The sequence below is a fragment of the Parasteatoda tepidariorum genome, chromosome 6, assembly GCF_043381705.1.
Source record: "Parasteatoda tepidariorum isolate YZ-2023 chromosome 6, CAS_Ptep_4.0, whole genome shotgun sequence".
Lineage (NCBI taxonomy): Eukaryota > Metazoa > Arthropoda > Arachnida > Araneae > Theridiidae > Parasteatoda > Parasteatoda tepidariorum.
Window position 1 is genome coordinate 89,267,518 of NC_092209.1, and position 18,347 is coordinate 89,285,864.

The following is an 18,347-nucleotide window of genomic DNA, read 5'->3' on the forward strand; positions in this document are numbered from 1 at the left end:
TTGTATCTGATTTCACAATTTAAAATATCGCATACTTGTGAACGTTGGAGAAATAAAATAACGGAGATTTTACTAGCAAAAATTTTTTTGGGCTATGAGTAAAGTCTTGATAAATCATGCATAATCATGTAAGTCAACATTGGATATAATATAAGCACTTACATTTAGTGAAGTAAAAAATATGTATTTATAAATCTTAATCTAATGAAGATTTTTTTTAACCATTATTTATAATTACTTAAATTATAAATACTCAACATACTGCAGTACTGGTAAATGCACCATCTGTTAAGGAATAAGATAATTATTTTTGCCATCGGGAAATATTTTATCACCAAATTTTAAAAAAAAAATTTCTTCAACAAATATGAAGAAATTTGAGGATATATTGGTAAACAGGAGATAGTTGTAAAATACAAGAGTCTTCATTTAAAAACAGGAGACTTTGCAGGTATGTGTCAAAGCCAGTCAATTCTGAAATTTAGAATAAACAAGGAACACTGACAGAAAAAAAAGAGAGGTTGTCGAAAAGAAACAATTGAATGTCTCGTTAGCTGGATTTTGCAAAAATTTCTAATTGAAATCTTAGATTTGCAGAACTCCAAAGGAACTTTCATCGGATTATAAATCCTGTTAAACTACAGAAGTCTTAATTAAATTACTCATTTTTTATTAAAACTAAACTAAATTAAATGACTAAATTAAATATAAATTAACTAAATGAAATGACTTCTTCATGTACCTCTTCAGTATCAAATAATATACATGCTCATCATCATAATAGGCCAGACAGCCCAATATGGGTCAGTGCCTTCCTCTGAAGATTTCTCCATAATGACTTCTGATTTATCTTTGATCTCCAATTCTTTTCATTAATTGCAAGAAAATCTGATTCCACCGGGTCAACCCATCTTATCCGTGACCTTCCTCACTTGCTTGTTCCAGTGGGTTTAAAAAGCAGCATCTTTTTTATTGTATTGTCATCACTCATTCGAATCACGTGGGACATCCAATTCATTCTATTTATTTTTATGTATTTAACAATATCGGGTTGTTGATAAATCTTGTATAGTTCAAAGTTAAATCTCCTTCTCCAGTTATTGTTTTCATTTACACCGCCAAGTATACTCCGCAAAACAGTTCTCTCAAATATTGCGATACAATTTTCCTCCAGTTTTGTCACTGTCCAAGCCCCAGACGCGTGTGTCAAGAGTTTTGTAGATTAAGAACTTTGTTTTTCTAGAAAGAAACCTAGATTTAATAAATCCTCTCAGCCCATAGGCAGCCCTATTTGCCAGATAGAGACGGTTTTTTATTTCAGGAGCCATTCTGTTGTCAATAGTAATATTTGATCCTAAACAAGTAAAACTCCTTACTGTTTCAAATCTATAAGAATCTATTTAATAAACTTTAAAGTAGTAACTTTGAAAATAAAGAAAAAGAAATGTGTTCATACCTCTTAATCATATCTAAATGAGTCAAGAAAGCATTTACGACGCGCAATGCATCGGACGGTTCATTTCCAGTGAGGGCAGAGGAACGTGACCTGGCTAATGTTTCTACCTAACAACATGTCAGTTATATCAAATTAATTGCAAAAGTATGTATATTATAATTATTACAATACAGTTGTTTTTCTGCTTAGAGAAAGTTTTTTTTCCATGACATTTAGAAAAGAATATATGATAGGGAAAGAAATGTTTTTCACAAATTCACACAAGAAGCAATTTGATTTGAGGATTTAACAATCAAACCAAACATTATTTATTTGCAAGACATTTATTTAGTTTAATAGCTATTGTACCACACTTCAATCAAATAAATGTTAGCAAACAATCTAATTTGTCATAAAATAAATGACAGGTATTACATTAAGTTTTTAGAATCCTTAAACTTAATCTCAAGAAAAAATTCTCCACAAAGCTTTAGAAAATGTTCAAGAAATTTCAAATAATAAATTTTTCATAATCACAAATTTTCAAAGACTTTAAAAAAAAAATTTTCTTAAAGTTTTAAATATATGTACATATGTTTGTGTTTTAATCACAAATGTTCAGAGTACACAAAATGAAAAATTTAACACCTGAATATCAAACTAATAATATGATTTGAATTTAGTAAGATGGAATCTTAATGATTTGAAAGAGTATGCTAATTAAACAAGGAATTAATCAATGAAATATGCTACAACATAGTTTAATAATTAATACTATTTCATTCACACGAATTAGTGTCACAATATAATCTTTGAAGAAATTAGTAACAGCATGTATGAAAAAACAAGTGAATTCATTATTTTTCACAATAAACATACACAAACAAATAAAAAGAAACACACACACACACACACACCTCTAATACAGGAGTGCTAAAATGTAATAAATTTAAATAATTTAACAAAATAGAAATATTACCTCATCTAAAAGCACAATTACAAGCACAGAAGTATCTTCAACTAGATTGATTATATTGTGGAAGAGTTTTGTAACCAATTTTCCACTCTGCAAAACATAATTACAACATTAGGAAATTATATTTAATATTATAAATAAAAGTTCATATAAGTAGAAAGTACAAAATATGGATGCATTTCAGGCCGATTCCCAAACCTCTCACTTTTTAAACTCTACTCTGAGAAAGAAAACATAAAATTGGAGGCAATAATTGGTAAAAAGAAATTTAATTGAAGTTTTCAGAATGTGCAGAAACTGAAGGTATATCAGGGTGAGTAGCCTGATTTTTCATCAAAAAATAAGCACCTTTTAAGTACTTTCTAAGCACTCAAAAAATATTTTGAATCACTTTCCAAAAAAAAAAAATAATAAACTCATAATAAGGATCTGTGCAGTAATAAAAATAATTTTTTCTATCATTTAAAATTCTTAATTTATAAAAATAAAATCAATAAAATTCAAAAAAGTCTCAAAAACTTTACATAATCATGATCAAATAAGTTGTTTTTTTTTTTTTTATAAATATTAGAGACAATTACGAATTTTTTGTAATTTAAAACAACAATCAAAACAGCAAAAAAGAAACTCTTTTATATGATAGAAAATTAAGCACCTTTTACAAACCCCTAATAAAAAAAGCACCTTTAAAGGCTTGTAAAAAATGCAAATAAAAAATAAGCACCTTCAAGCACTTTTTAAAAACGCTATGCACTCTGTACGTACAATGCTAGTCTTAAACAATGTCAGAATAATAAAAAGAGTCTAGAATTTCATACATTAAAATGCCATTTCATTACAGTAATATGATTGACAAGCAAAAATGAATATAAAATGAGTTAGTATTATCATTAAAATAAATTAATTATTAAAAGAATATAATATGAATAAAATTAATTTCTGTATCAAAATAAAAAACAAGCTTTTTTTTTAACAAAATCAATATTGTATAAATTTTAAAAAAAATATATAAATAATAATTTTAATAATAATCATTGTAATTATCACCTGCAAAAGCAGTTTTATTTTAAAAAAGTTCTGGTATAGTTTGTCTAAAGTAAAAACTCCCCCAGCCATGCGTCAGGACCCGTGGCGGTGACTATGGTAACGAGGTATAACTATTTCAATAGGGGTGTGAGGTCACTGTTTAGGACAAGTTTTGGTTCGGTTCGGCTAGAGAAAGGTAATTTTTTCTCCGGTCTATTGTGTTAGCGCTAGAGTGAAGAAAAGTTACCATTCTTGAAATTAGCTATTCTTGTTTCCATAGCAGCAGACAACCTCAGACTTTGAGGCGGGGGGAGTTCTTACCATAGACAAACTATATACATGTTTGTTTTGTTTCATTTATCCATTTAAATTGTGGCTCTGAATAAAAATCTACCTCGGAAAACCATTTGGAGAAGAGACTATGAGTATTGACTTCCACTAGAATTCCATATGCAAATTTTGATGAAAATCTAATAGAGACTTTCTGAGCTAAAGCCTTACACAGTGAAGTTTTACCCGTTCCCGGAGGCCCTATAAAAATTAAATAATACAGTTAATGTTATTAAAATAAAAATATTAAACACACAAGAAGGAGTAGAACAAAACTTTCAATTAACTACTCACTATTTAAACAACATAGCCAATAATTCTGGAAATAAATAAACCCTGTTCTAAACTACAAGCATTTCTTTTATTATTTTAGCATTTCACTCATTGGGTGTACAAATAAGTTCAAGCTGTTTGTCACAAGATGGCGCTACCAGAAGGTTATATAGAAATTGACTGGTGTTAAACGCCTTATTGTAAGTTTGTTCATTTGGTAACAACAAAACCTTAAAGTATTAGCGATTCTGTATTTGCATTAGGTATTTGTTTTTGTGCAAAAATGTCAAGTTTTGCGCCAAATAAGAGTCCTCTGCGGGAAATTTTTATTTACTTGAAATCGAAGAAATCTGCAGATGAAGCACTTTGAAGCATATGGTGAGGCTGCTTTAAGTGAAAGAAGTTTTCGTGAGTGGTGTCAGAAGTTAAAAAATGGTGAATTTAACATGGAAGACAAAGAATGCAGTGGAAGTCCAAAATTTTACGAATACAAGGAATTGGAAAAATTATAGGAAGAAGATTCGTCACAAACGCAAAAAGAACTTTCTCTTACATTACAAGGGACTCGGCAAGCAAATTTGACATCGTTAGAAAAGATAAAAAAAACAAGGAAGTTGGGTTCCATATGAACTGAAGCCAAGAGACATTGAACGTCGATTTTGTATGAAAATTGATTTTGCTATTTGGAAACACTTCAATGGGAAGTTCTTCCCCATCTGCCGTAATTGCCAGACCTTGCCCCTTCAGATTATCCCCTATTCCGGTCGCTGTCACACGGTCTGTCTGAACAAAAATTTACATCATTTGAGGTAACCAATGAATGGGTCGATTCGTGGATATCCTCGAAAGATGTAGAGTTCTTCGACACAGTATCCGAATGCTCTCAGAAAGAAGTGGGAAAGTAGTGTCTAGTAATGGAGAATACTTTGGACAAAAGATAATGTACCGTTTTTTTCACAATAAACTGATAATTTTTGATAGAAAACAGCGGAAACTTATTTGTACTACCAACAATAGTTTTTTTTTGTACTACCAATAATATTTATAAAATTGTTTACAAATTCAAGCTGAACAATTAATTTCCCTACGCAGGGTATTTAAACCAAATAGGAATAAGTTATTGGTATGCATCTTTTAAATACAGGTAAAATATAGTAAATTTTCAGACTATATTTTTGTACCCAAATCAGCTTAAAAGTAAGAATATTTTTTAAAACACATTCACCGTCAATATTTTATTTTACTTTTATAAACTTTTATAATTAAGTTTTTTTTATGACCTATGCAGGAACACGTTAAGGACTAAATTTTAAAAACACCTAATAAGGTTATTGATCCTAACTACATTTATTCAAAATACTATTTTTTTTATACATTTTGCTATTTCTGTTGCTTAAAAGCATTTATAAACAGGCCTGACTGTATCAATAAAAAAAATTCATAACTCTTGCTTTACCCATGTCACGCTTTTTGAGGTATTCTACTTCATGTCACACTTTTTGAAGATTTACATATATTTGCTGCTCTTTGTGAAAAAAATACACAAGGGGTAGCCCATAAATGATGTCACACCTGGAAGGGAGAGAGAGAGGGTTCCAGAAATCGTAACAAGGTGGGGGGAGCAGTAACTTAAAGAGTGACATCCTTTGTTTTGATTAAAATAAAAATATTTAAAATCAGTCCGCAAGTTAAAAAATTTCATATAATTGTTTATTATTGTTTTCGACAAAATAAATAATACACTTTGAATTATTATGTTTTTAAATGATAGTACATACCTGCCAACATTGGAGAAAAAAAGTAACAGAGATTTTACTATTCGACCCAATTTCGGGTTTTCAAATTACTGATGTTCAACTCCGTAGCCTTGAAATTTTGAACAAAGTCCAGAAGACAAGAAAACTCCTAGATCAAGTATTGGGAGAAATTTGCCTTTGTGGACTTTTTGATGAAACTAACCTGCATTTGAGTTACCTGATGACAAGGGGACTCTATCCCGTGATTTGTCTACCGCTGAGAGTATTTCACGTAAGCACTGTGGTCGGCGCAAGCAGGACGCGGAATTCGTATCAACCAGTTATCACTGGGATTCGAACCTGGGTTTACCTCATTGGAAGGTGAACGCTCTATCCCATGAGTCATCATGGCTCGACTTAAACATTTAACACTCAACGTACTGCAGTACATGCACTGGCATTAACCCCAGCTGTTGAAGAATAAGAGAAGTATTTTTGACATCAGCGGATATTTCATCACCAATTTTTCTTTTATTTTTTAAATTTTTTCAACAAATACGGAGAAATTTGAGAATATACAGGTAAACAGGACATAGTCGTAAAATACAGGAGTTTTCGTTAAAAAACTTGGCAGGTGTGACAGTAAAAATGTAGATTAAAGTTTTTAAAAAAATAAAATATGATCTATAACATGTGTTTTGTTTCTGAACTGCTAACATATATTTATGCAATATCGTGTGACAAGGGACACTTAATAGGATTAATTCTGACACTTTGTGACAAAGGGGTCAAAAATATGGGGAGGGGTAACATGTAACATCAATTATAGACGACCCCTAAAATAAAATTGCGCCTAAAAAGAAACTATAGACACTAATGGATGCTGTATTTTAAATACATTAGCTCTATAGCAGTATGCATTAGTTCTATTAATTATCAATAATTCAAAGGCAAAAAACTTTTTTTTTAAAATTAACATGGGACACTTTATTGTAAAAAAAAAAAAAACACTTAAAATATATTTAATTTTATTCCTACCATGCAAAAGTATCATTCTGTTCCATGAAACGATATTAGGATTGACTGACTTTTCTGAAAATCGCAAAGCTGTAGAAACATAATTCAGGAGCTGAAACAAACAAAACTAATTAAAAATCTTTAATCAAAATATGTTTCAAATATGTCAAAAATATTTTACAATGGTTATTATGTTTCACATAGTGCAAAAGGCACAAAAATAGACAATTTTAAACTTAAGGATTAGATTTCTACATTCTCAGATTCAACTGCACTGGTGATATTTTTTTTTAACTGAGATTGAATGCAAACATCAGCCTTTTTCTTAATTAGGAGCACATTATGTAAATTTGTTTGCAGACAAGGAAAACACTTTTATATTTTCTTCCAGAAATTAATGATAATAATATTAATGGCAATAGTAAAAAAAAATGAAACTTTTTGTTGAGGAATAAGTGAGAAGAAATCACTTCTTGCAGGTGCATTATCAAATTTTTCAACAAAAATTAAGCTCTCAAAAAATATTTTTAATCACTTTAAAAAAAAAAGTCATAATTAGGATTGGTGCAGTATTAAAAAAAATTTTTTCTATCTTTTTAAAGTTCTTAATTTATGAACATAAAATTAATAAAATTCAGAAACATTTTCACAAACTTCACGTAATCATGATAAAATAATTAGTATCTGATAAATATTGCAGAGAAAATTGTGAAAATCATGTATTTTTTTGTAATCTAGAACGACAATCGACATGGCAAAGAAAAAAATCTCTTTTCATAAGATAGAAAATTAAATACTTTTTACAAACCTTGAATAAAAAAAAGCACATTTTAGGAAAATCTTTTGTTGAAATCTAACTCTCATACAGGACAGAAAAATGAACATCATCATCAACCCCTCCTTCTTTATGTTACTTTAGACAGGCAGGGGTGATTGTGAGCCCAACTCAAAAGTCCTGAAAATTTCTTGAATAAAATTATTAATGACGCGTTTCAAAAAATTAATGTCTTTATATATTTAAATTAATGAAATTTTCAAAACATGAAATTCTAGATAAATTATATGCAGCATTATTTAAATGAATAATTATGTATAAGTTTATTTTTATCTCTAATCACATTTATTATTCTACCAAAAAAAATATTTCTTGAAACTTCTGGATTTTAGATTTCCTGTAACTTCCAGATCGCAGTTTGTGAAAAATCCGGATTTTTCCCAGAGCACAATCATCTCTGGACAGGGGAGATAAAGGGGAAGAAACAATATTTTTTTTATTAATCTATGGAATAAATTTTACAAATTACATAGGGTTCCCACTCAATTTCAGAAACAAAATTTTTTGATTTATTAAAGTTTCCCATAAAAATTTGAGCAAATTGCAATGTACATTTTTGTCATCAACAGCAAGACTGGGAAGGAAAAATTTATCTGGTGGCCACTTTTTGCCTTTAAAGAACATTAGTAATGATTTTACACCTAAATTATTGAGAAAAAAATAGTTTTCTTAGATTTAAAAAAAATTATTAATTTTATAAGATATAAAATATATTAATATAAATATTATTATTATAACATGTTTTAAGGAAAAATAATTTATAAAAAGGGAAATATATATATATAAGGTTTGATTTTAGACTTGTTTTTCTCATAATAAATTGTAAACTTTTGTATCAGAAGGAAATGTAATAACTCTGGAAAATTAAGCTTCTCAATTATGATGGATGTTCAAAAAAATAATAATAATAATAATGAATTTTTATTCAATCTTTCTCAAATTTTAACAGAGTGGAAAAGCGAGAAAATTGAATAATCCATAAAAAAAAAAGAAAGAAACTTTGCCAACAAGAACTATTTTATTTGGTTGTCAAACAACTTTTAAAAACTTAGCACCAGTTTCCGAAGACCAGATTGTACCAAATGTATAAAAATACTAAAAAGAGGTACAATATTTCTTATAGTAAGAATGTTATTCTTTTACATTTCAAGAGAACCCATATCAAAATAATCATACTGATATTATGAATAAAGCAGCATTGCAAAGAATCCAGACCTTTTTGAAAAAGGCCAGACGGGCTCATTTTTATTAAAAGAACAGCTTTTATTTTTTAAAAAGAACAAGCCGGTCTTTACTCTTATTCAGTAAAATGATATAAGTAAAAGATGTTATACTAATTCAAGCTTCTCTTAAGGGTATTTTATTCCATAAATTAATAAAATGTTTTTGATTTTAAAAATGTAGTTAAATTCCCTATATTTGCTTCACAAGCAGAAATTTTTCATGACCAGAATAATTCAAAATCAGACTATTTCAACCATGTTCTAATGCATCCTAACTGAGCTTTAAATTGATGCAGAATAATTATTTTTTAAAATTGTACTAAATCTTTTATAAACTAGACATTTTCCATAAAATTGTGCATGATTTGTTCAAAATAATTATAGTTATTTTTTTACTGAGAAAAAACGCATACTTTCCTTGAAATTGTGATGCATGCATTCAGTGGTGTTTATTGTGTGCATAGTAAAAAATTGAACCCTGTTTTAAATATAAAAGTCACTGTTTCGGAGCTCTTTAATTTTTTTTTTAAGCCCTAGAGAAAATATTATCATTTATAACCATTTATATTAATCGTGAGGAGAAAATGATAAAAAAGCACTCATTTTAGCATCAATTATAACTTATTAACATACTAACAAAAAACTGGAAAATACATTTTAAAGCACATAAGATTTCAGTTTAATTTGTAATAAAAAATATCCATTTATGCCGCCCTTTATATATTTTTTTGTATTAGCCTCACATAAATAGTCAGTACTAGAATTTATGCATTTCGAGTTTTAAATTACTTTTTAAGTGAGAATTTAAAACAAGCATGAATTTTACAGCATATACAAGCATTTTACATAATTTTTATTAATACAACTTTAAATGGCAATTGTAAAATTTGAACGGAAGCGGAGCAATAAAAATTTAAAAATGTGATTTTTTTTAAAACTTTACTCAGAAACTATTTAGACAATATCATTCTAATCTTCCATTGCAGCATTTATAAGATTTTAGCTATCATTAAATTAAATAGCACTAAAAAATTGAATTTTACATTAAATTATTTGAGTAAATGAGTTTCATAATTATGAAAAAATATCAAAATAAAATATATTAACGAAACAAATCAAAATATTTGTGCGAGGCTCTTATTTAGAAAGCTTTTTTTGATGATCTGTGAAAGAGATCTGCAACCTCATGTTACAGTCAGAGTGCACTAAAGATGATGCTAACAATGAATTATTAAAAGTTAAAGATTATTGAAAGTTAAATTAGAAAAAAAAGTTATTTTAAAAAAACTAAGCATATCAAACAAAGAAACCTCTCGTTTCTTAAAGCAAACTAATTTTGATGATATAAAACTAAACGCTAACTTAAACAAAAAGCGTAATTATTTCCTTGTTTAAACGTGTTATATGTTTCATAATTGGTAAATTTGTTTTTACACATAATTATACTAGTGGGGATAATTTTTATTGACACTAAATTTTATTAATCAATCCAGTTTTAATGACGCCAACACAAGTGGCATTTCCGCACCAAGGAAATGAAACAGACTAAAATTAAAATTGGTTGCAGAAATCATATTCCTTCACAGTGGCATAGTTTTGAGGAGGGTTTTATGGACAAAACCCTCTCTGAAATTATACATTACTAATGAGCTTTCGGTTCGGTAAGATGTAGACATAGAAAACTTTCATTTTTCATTTTTTTCGTAATTTAAACATTTAGAATATATATATATATATATAGCTGCAAACTTGTACGGCCATTGAGAAAAAAACTTCTTAGTAGTAGCAAAATTATAGCAGTTTGTCGTATTAAATCTTCAATTTAAAGTTTCAACAAAAAACAAAACATTTTCAACCTACCACGACAAATCAATAATTAAAAAATATGTAGATATGATCTATTTGTTAGCTTACTTAGCTCATCAATGTTTAATTAATTTAATCAATAAAAAATCTTTCCAACTATACTTGTTCATTTACTACCACTTTGTAAAACCCTTTTCAGAGACCGTACAAGTAGGCAGGTGTGTGGTTATATAAACTTATATATATATATATATATATATACAGTACAGAACCCGTTATCCGGGAATCAGAAAACCAAAAAACCGGAACAAAATTCAATAAATTTTCCTGCCATTTTTAAAAAAAAATTTTTTTTTTCCTCATAAGATTTTAGGATTTTCTTTTTTTTTTTTTTGAAAGATGTTTACCTTGCCATCATTTTGGAAATAATCATTAGTGTATTACTTCATCGTTTTTTCTTCTTTTTAAGATTATTTCCAAATATTTTTTTTTTTAGTTAGGCATAACAATAAAAAAAAAGGTTTTTTGTAGCGATTCAGAAAACCGGAAAAATCAGCTATCCGGAATAGCGATGGTCCCGATCGTTCCGGATAATCGGTTCCCTACTGTATATATATATATATATTGGAAGGCGTAATTCCCTCCAAACCTACAATAAAACTACACCACTGTTCCTTCAATGTCATTTTGAAGGTAAACCCCTAGGAACAACCAACCTCTATTCACTGTGGAATAGAGAGTGGTTTCCCTCTATCAATAATTTATAAAGACAAAGAAAATGATCTCTTACACCATCTTTAACTTCAGATTCATAAATTAAAGATTCCCAGAGTCCATTAAAATCTTGAGTAGGCAGAATCCACTGCGTAGTGATATGTTGATCTTCTTCTTCCACTTCCTGGATCTCTGGTGAGGTGGAATTAAAGGAATAAACATCGTAATAGATAGGAGGCACTTCTCCATTCTAAATAGAACATTTTTTTATACATTAAAATTAAATCTCATCAATTTAAAAATATATGTTACTGGCAAAGTATGAAATATTGGCACAGTAAATAGATAAAGTATGAAATATGAGAATTATTACAGACATACTTCCCCTAGGTATTGCTACATATAATACCTAGGCATTCCATAGGAAGACAAATGTTATTTTTTTTTACTATTTTTCTTTACTTGTAGCAGCAGCACTTGATGTGTACATCATTCGCTGGAGTGTAAAAACACTCCGCTCAGACCAACAAAAAAAAAATTTTTTTTTTTTTTAATTTAAAGACATTAAAATATTCGAATGTTATTTAGGCTAAGTATGAAAAAAAATGTCTATTAAGGGTATTATATAAACAATATGCGCTTCTCACAAAAAATACAAATGTTTTTTTTTAAAAAAATTAGTGTGATTGAAAAATATATATGTTACCCGCACAGAACCATAAGGAACAACAACAAATAAAATTTTAAAAAACATTAGAATGTTATTTGGGCTAAATATGAAAAAAAGTTTTATTAAGGCTATTATATAAATTATTTGCGTTTCTCAAAAATACATATGTTTTTATTTTCAAAAAAAAAAAAAATGGGTGAGATTAAAAAATATGTATGTTAACGGCACAAGAACCATAAGGAGTACAACAAATAAAATTAAAAAAACTTTTAAAAACATTAAAACATACGAATGTTATTTAAGTTAAGTATGAAAAAAAGTTCTATTAAGACTATTATAAAAATGATGTGCATTTTTCAAAAATACAAATATTGTTTCTTTAAAAAAAAAAAAAAAATTAGTGTGATTAAAAAAAAAAATTTATTCAAAATATGTAAAGAAAAATGAAAGTTGCACAAAACAAAGAATATGCATTCCTTGTTGAAGGAAACAAAATTTTTATACAAAAAATAAGAAATCAAAATTAGCCTACTTGTTGCAACTCACAAAACAAAGAATATGCATTCCATGTTGAAGGAAACAAAATTTTTATACAAAAAATAAGAAATCAAAACTAGCCTACTTGTTGCAACTCGGTAATCTTGAATGACATTTCATGATATTAGAAACAAATCGGAGACGTATTTCATACTTTGAGGGTTTCTCACTTGGCATTCTATATAATGCTTAGGAAATGTGTGAAATATAAACCATTTCAAACATTGCCCGCTAATTTTAGTTATTATATATAATGCCAGACTTTTAATTTTGTCTGTTTATAGATCCAATTGCTTTGCAACTGTTATGTTTAGTAATTTAACAGATAATCATATTCCTCAATTTATATTTTGTTTACGGTGGATTTTTCCAATGATAAAAAGAAAGCTGAAATAAAACTTCTTTAAAGTAAATATATATTTTTCAAAAATTTCTTCAGGGTGCACAACCAAATCTTTCAACAAAAAATAAAAAAATTTTAAGTACTTTTTAAGCACTTAAAATATATTTTTAGGCACTACATACATTAACAAAATGCAAAAAAAACTTTCAAAGACTTTACATGATCAAGATAAAATATCCAGTTTCGGACAAAGAACTCTTTTCTTCATTATATTAGTAAGAGGTTTTTCGGTTCGATGTCAGAGGATGGAAAATGAAGCATGAAGTTGAGAATATTTTGCAAAATACGACACAATTGCACATGAATCTCACTGAACCCAACTCAGCACATAAGGACTCACAAGTATTTCATCAAACATGTAAAATGATTGACCCTTTTATAAGCTATGGGTCGACGGGAAATGAAAGAGATTGTGGTTGAATGAACTGTGAAAACGTTGAATAGAACAATGTGAAAAGCACACTTTTGCATAATACGTGGCAATCTCATTTTCGAAAAGGGAAAAGCACTTTTTAAAAACACCTAATGAAAAAACCTTCCTTAAGGGCTTTTAAAAAACCAAAATAAGCGCTTTAAGAACTTTTTAGAAACGCTACATACCATGTACTTTAATGCTCAACATAACCAATTAATTAGTTGGCCTTTTATCTATTTATGTTTAAATAATTTATAAGTAATGGTAAGCAAATTTCTTCGAAATAAACTTTATTAAACCAAAAATCAAAGATTAAAATATTAACTTTCGTAGTTGTTACCAAAGGAAAATCAATAGTAGTGGAAAGGAATGTAATATTCACATTTATATTAATAAATTTAAAATTATAATTGCAATAAATTTAAAAGTTTCATAAATTTTTTTAAGCATTAAATTTTTTACACATAGAATTGTAAATTCAAAACTTAAGAATTAATGAAATTTAGAATTTCAAAATTGTAACTTAGAATTCGTAAATGATGCACTGCAAATGTAGCATAATTTTTTTGAGTCTTTCAAATGCAAAAGTACCATTTATATCCTTGAATCAGTTAATGATATATATTCTAAATATTTTTGAGATTGTGTAAAATCTAATTTTCCTAAATAGAGTTTTGATTCAAAACTGGTAATCCACCAGACTTTTGTAAAATATCAGTTTTCTTTTGAGTGAATACATGAAAATAAGATCCCGCTTTTGAAAAAAAAATGTTTTTTTTTTAAAGTTTTCGTTTTTGTTTCAAAATTATAAATGGAAGATTTTGTTGACTCTATTTTTTAAAAGAAAAATTTAGTGAAGGGTCCATATTCATGACAAAATATTTTGGTGAAATGTCAGTTTTCAGGATGATATATTATGTGAAGGGTTCATTTTAACAATAAATAATTTTATGAACAGTCCACTTAAACGATAAAAAAATTCTATGAAAGATTCACTAACGTCCTCAAATTTCTATTAAAATTATGCATGAATGTATCTATTGATACATCTTTAAGAATTAAAGCAAAGGTATATATATTTTAATTCTACAACTTACCACAAGTTGACTATTATTATCACAAATAGTAATGGTAGAAACATTTTGAGCCAATACATCATCGTCAAAATTAGAAATAATTTTTTGTTTTCCAAATGGTTTGTGACTTGAAATCCACTTAGATGCTATGGAGATTACTTGCTCAGATTTCAAAACACTGAAAATAAAAGTGTTATATTAACAATAAAATTATTTTTAACACATTATTCATTACAATTTTTAACAACAAAAAAAAGGTAAAAAAAGGGGGGATGCTATTATGGGGATTAATTATCAACAATGTCAACTCTCTTCTATCAAAAGGTACCTCTAGATTGAATCGAATTAGCATATCTTATATACTACTACAGGGTGCGTAGCCAAATTATTCAACAAAAAATAAGCACCTTTTAAGCACTCAAAAAATATGTTCTAACACTTTCAAAAAAACATCATAATTAAGCAAGGTTGGAGAGTTTTCGACAATTGGCGGTTTTATCTTGTTTTAACTGTCATGTCAAAAAAAAAAAAAAAAACCTTTTGGCATTGTTTTTAAATTTAGAGTCATGTAAAACGAATGACATTTTCATACGCTACAGACTGACAAAAAAGCCAAAATAGATTGGGGTTGAATTAATTGTGAAAACATTGAATAGAACAATGTGGACTGTGTCTTTTTGTATAATTCGAAGCGAAAATCAACATGGTGAAGGGAAAATCTATTGAAAAAGGGAAAATTAAGCACTTTTTAAAAACACCCAATGAAAAAAGCACCTTTAAGGGCTTTCAAAAAATGAAAATCGAAAATAAGCACATTTAAGCAGTTTTTAAAAACGCTATGCGCTATGTATTAATGAATTGATGTTCAATAATCGTAGTGGTAGTTATGCTACAATACTCACCAGAATATTATCAGGGATAGTTGTTGTTGTTCATTTACGTCACACTAGAGCTGCAGAATGGGCTAATGGCAACAGTCTGGGAAACAACATGCCATCACAATTCTGATCCTCAGCAGAGGGGATGGCACCCCCGCTTTGGTAGCCCAACGACCTGCATGCGAAGTTGAGCACATTATCAGGGATAGAATTCGATGAACGGATACTACTAGTTGCCGTATTTGCGAAAGACTCGGAGAGCTGTGTTAAGTTCACCGTATTTTGAGCACTTGTGGTGAAAGATGTATTAAGTTTACGGTAGCGTGTGTGGTCTCTCCTGTGTTGCTATCAGCAGTCGAGTGTGCGCAGGATTCCATTGAAATAAGACTGAGAAGCAACAGCACGAGGAGGACGATGACACAGTCACATATAGCAAGTCAACTTTTCAATGTGTACCATCCATCAAAGTAAGCGTGTTCATAACACGTCAGCAGGTCACCAGTGTGGGGAAAGATAGATATCAACAATGCCAACCTTCTTTCTAGGTACCTCAAGATTGAATCGAGTTAGCATGTCTAATATACTAGTGAATTTATGCTTAAAATAATCATAGTGGTACTGGTAGTTACGTTTCACTATTTTGCATCAGGGTTTAAAAGCAAAAACCTATTTAGAATTGGCTTCCTTCATGGAAATTACTATAACTGTTCACTGATTTTTTTTTTTTTTTGATACACATTTGTAGATAAAGTTATAAATGTTTAAATATACATTATTATTAATATTATATTATTTTTGCTATAAATAAATATATGAAAAAAGTGGGTATTTTTTTTTTCGAAATTAATATTTTTCCTTGCCTAAACAGTTACAGTATTATTAAAAGTTTGAGTTCTTTGCGATCAAAAACTATATAACTGAAACTGAATAGCTTTCATAAAAAATACAATGGAATTTTTATAGCATGAGTTTATGCAAGCTATAATTTTGAATACCATATATCTGAATTAAAAGCAATAAAATTGAATACCAAAACAGAATAAAAAACCCTTGTATGAATTAAAATAATCACCATATGTCTTGAAAAACCATATTTTCTTAAATTTATTTTACTCTTTCAACAACTTGAATAATCTGATTCAACTAACAGTTAAAGAATTTCTACGGTGGAAACTTATGACCAACTAAGTTACGATAATAATTTATAGGCTTTATAAATTGGAGGTCTTATTTTTGGAAAAAATTCCTAGATTGCATTAAAAATTTCCACAGCTACAATGATTATAAATTTATAAATTGAAAACCCTATCTTTGGAAAAAATTCCTAGATTGCCTTAAAAATTTCCACAGCTACAATGATTATAAATTGAAGGTCTTATGATTGGAAAAAATTCCTAGATTGCTTTAAAAATTTTCACAGCTACAACTATAAATTGAAGGTCCTATTTTTAGTAAAAATTCCCATATTGCCTTAAAAATTTCCACAGCTACAATGACCGATAACATTAACAAGCCCCTAAAGATTCTTATAAGTCTTTTAAGTTCAGAGTATTGTTAAAATCTTAAAAACTTCTAAAAACTGGTTAATAATCTTAGGTTTATTAAAAATGATTCAGGAATTATTTGGAAAATGTTATTTGTCATTAAAATTTCTTCACCACAACAATTTTATAAGTCAATGTTTTTTTCCCCTCTAAATAATAAAAATATATATATTTTGCAGATTGCTATATGTGATATTGATTATATTGTCGCAGAGTGTTACAAATTTTGCGCATTTTTCCTTTGAAAAGTAAAAAGTTTTATTTTTCTTTTCTACAGAAATTTACACATAATTTTTGAAACAGGCATTTGAGTAACCCCATATTGGGGAGATCAATTAGTGTGATTTCTTTCCTGATTCTTTTTTTTCTTTTTTGGCAACTACTGAAACAGATTTCATGATTTTTAATTATTTTCCTTAATGTGATGATTATTTGCAAAGTGTGAAGCTGGAAATAATTTGTGCATCGTCACCAACAAAATGCGATCGCCCATAACATTAGAATAAAAAATTATTACATGTTCAATTAAAAAAATACATAATTTATAAATTTTCTATATAATTATTGTAGATAATTTTTTATATATAACACATAATTTCTTTAATTATATAATTAACTAATTATAATTTTGAAAAAAATTATAGATTTTTTTTTATAAACACAGAGCTTTTGTTATTTTAGATAAGTATCATATATGTTTGTTACTATCAAAAGTATCTTGCAGAAAGATATTAGAGCTAGAGAGTTTTGTCACAGACAGCTTGAAAAAATTCTGCCACAGGGATTATCATATATATTGTAAGAATAATAAAAATTATCATATTTGCTATCAACATGTCTAAATACGTTTGCAGCTATCATTATTCAACCGTCAGTGCAAGTGTCCTTCACTCAAAAAGGTTGTGAACCCTTATGAATATTTTATTGACATATATTCCCTATTGCACAAATATTTTACATTCATTTTTCTGATCTACATTGAATGTTTATCAGATATGCAAGAAGCAACTGAAAATTAATGACAGGACTATTAGTCAGGAACAAGTAAACCTCTACATGTTTTCTTAATTTTTGCAAGTTTTAAATCCTTTTGACACCTAGGATATTGTAGTTGGCGTGACAAGTCACAATACAGAAATATTCTTATTTAATTTAAATAATGTGACGCTATAAAATGTTCGAAAAAGATATTGAGAGAATGTTATCTTGGAAACTTTTCCAATATTTTAAAGATATCCGCCGAATCTTACTTCACGATGTTTAGATATTTCGAAACGTCTGCATTTTGACGCTATGTAATAAAATGAAAAAAATATTAGAATTTTTTTTTTTTCTTTTTTTTGCTGAAAATTCCCGACGTTTGTGTTACTTAAGGATTTTAAAATTACAAAAAAACTTTTTTTCTTCACAAAAACATTCATTTCTCCTTCATAACATTTGCAAACTTAGAAAA

The 18,347-nt window shown here is 28.2% G+C and overlaps 1 protein-coding gene across 1 annotated transcript in view; it reads right to left on the reverse strand.

Annotated features, from left to right (window-relative positions):
- The window catches only part of LOC107440839 (pachytene checkpoint 2 protein), a 30,444-nt gene that overhangs the window by 11,719 nt on the left and 378 nt on the right, over positions 1-18,347 (reverse strand). Inside the window, exons 2-7 of the mRNA XM_016053896.3 lie at positions 14,494-14,650; positions 11,448-11,621; positions 6,815-6,905; positions 3,832-3,968; positions 2,415-2,501; positions 1,457-1,563 (exon numbers count right to left, since the gene is read on the reverse strand). Of these exons, the coding sequence (XP_015909382.1) occupies positions 1,457-1,563; positions 2,415-2,501; positions 3,832-3,968; positions 6,815-6,905; positions 11,448-11,621; positions 14,494-14,650 (753 nt within the window). The remainder of the gene's footprint in view (positions 1-1,456; positions 1,564-2,414; positions 2,502-3,831; positions 3,969-6,814; positions 6,906-11,447; positions 11,622-14,493; positions 14,651-18,347) is intronic.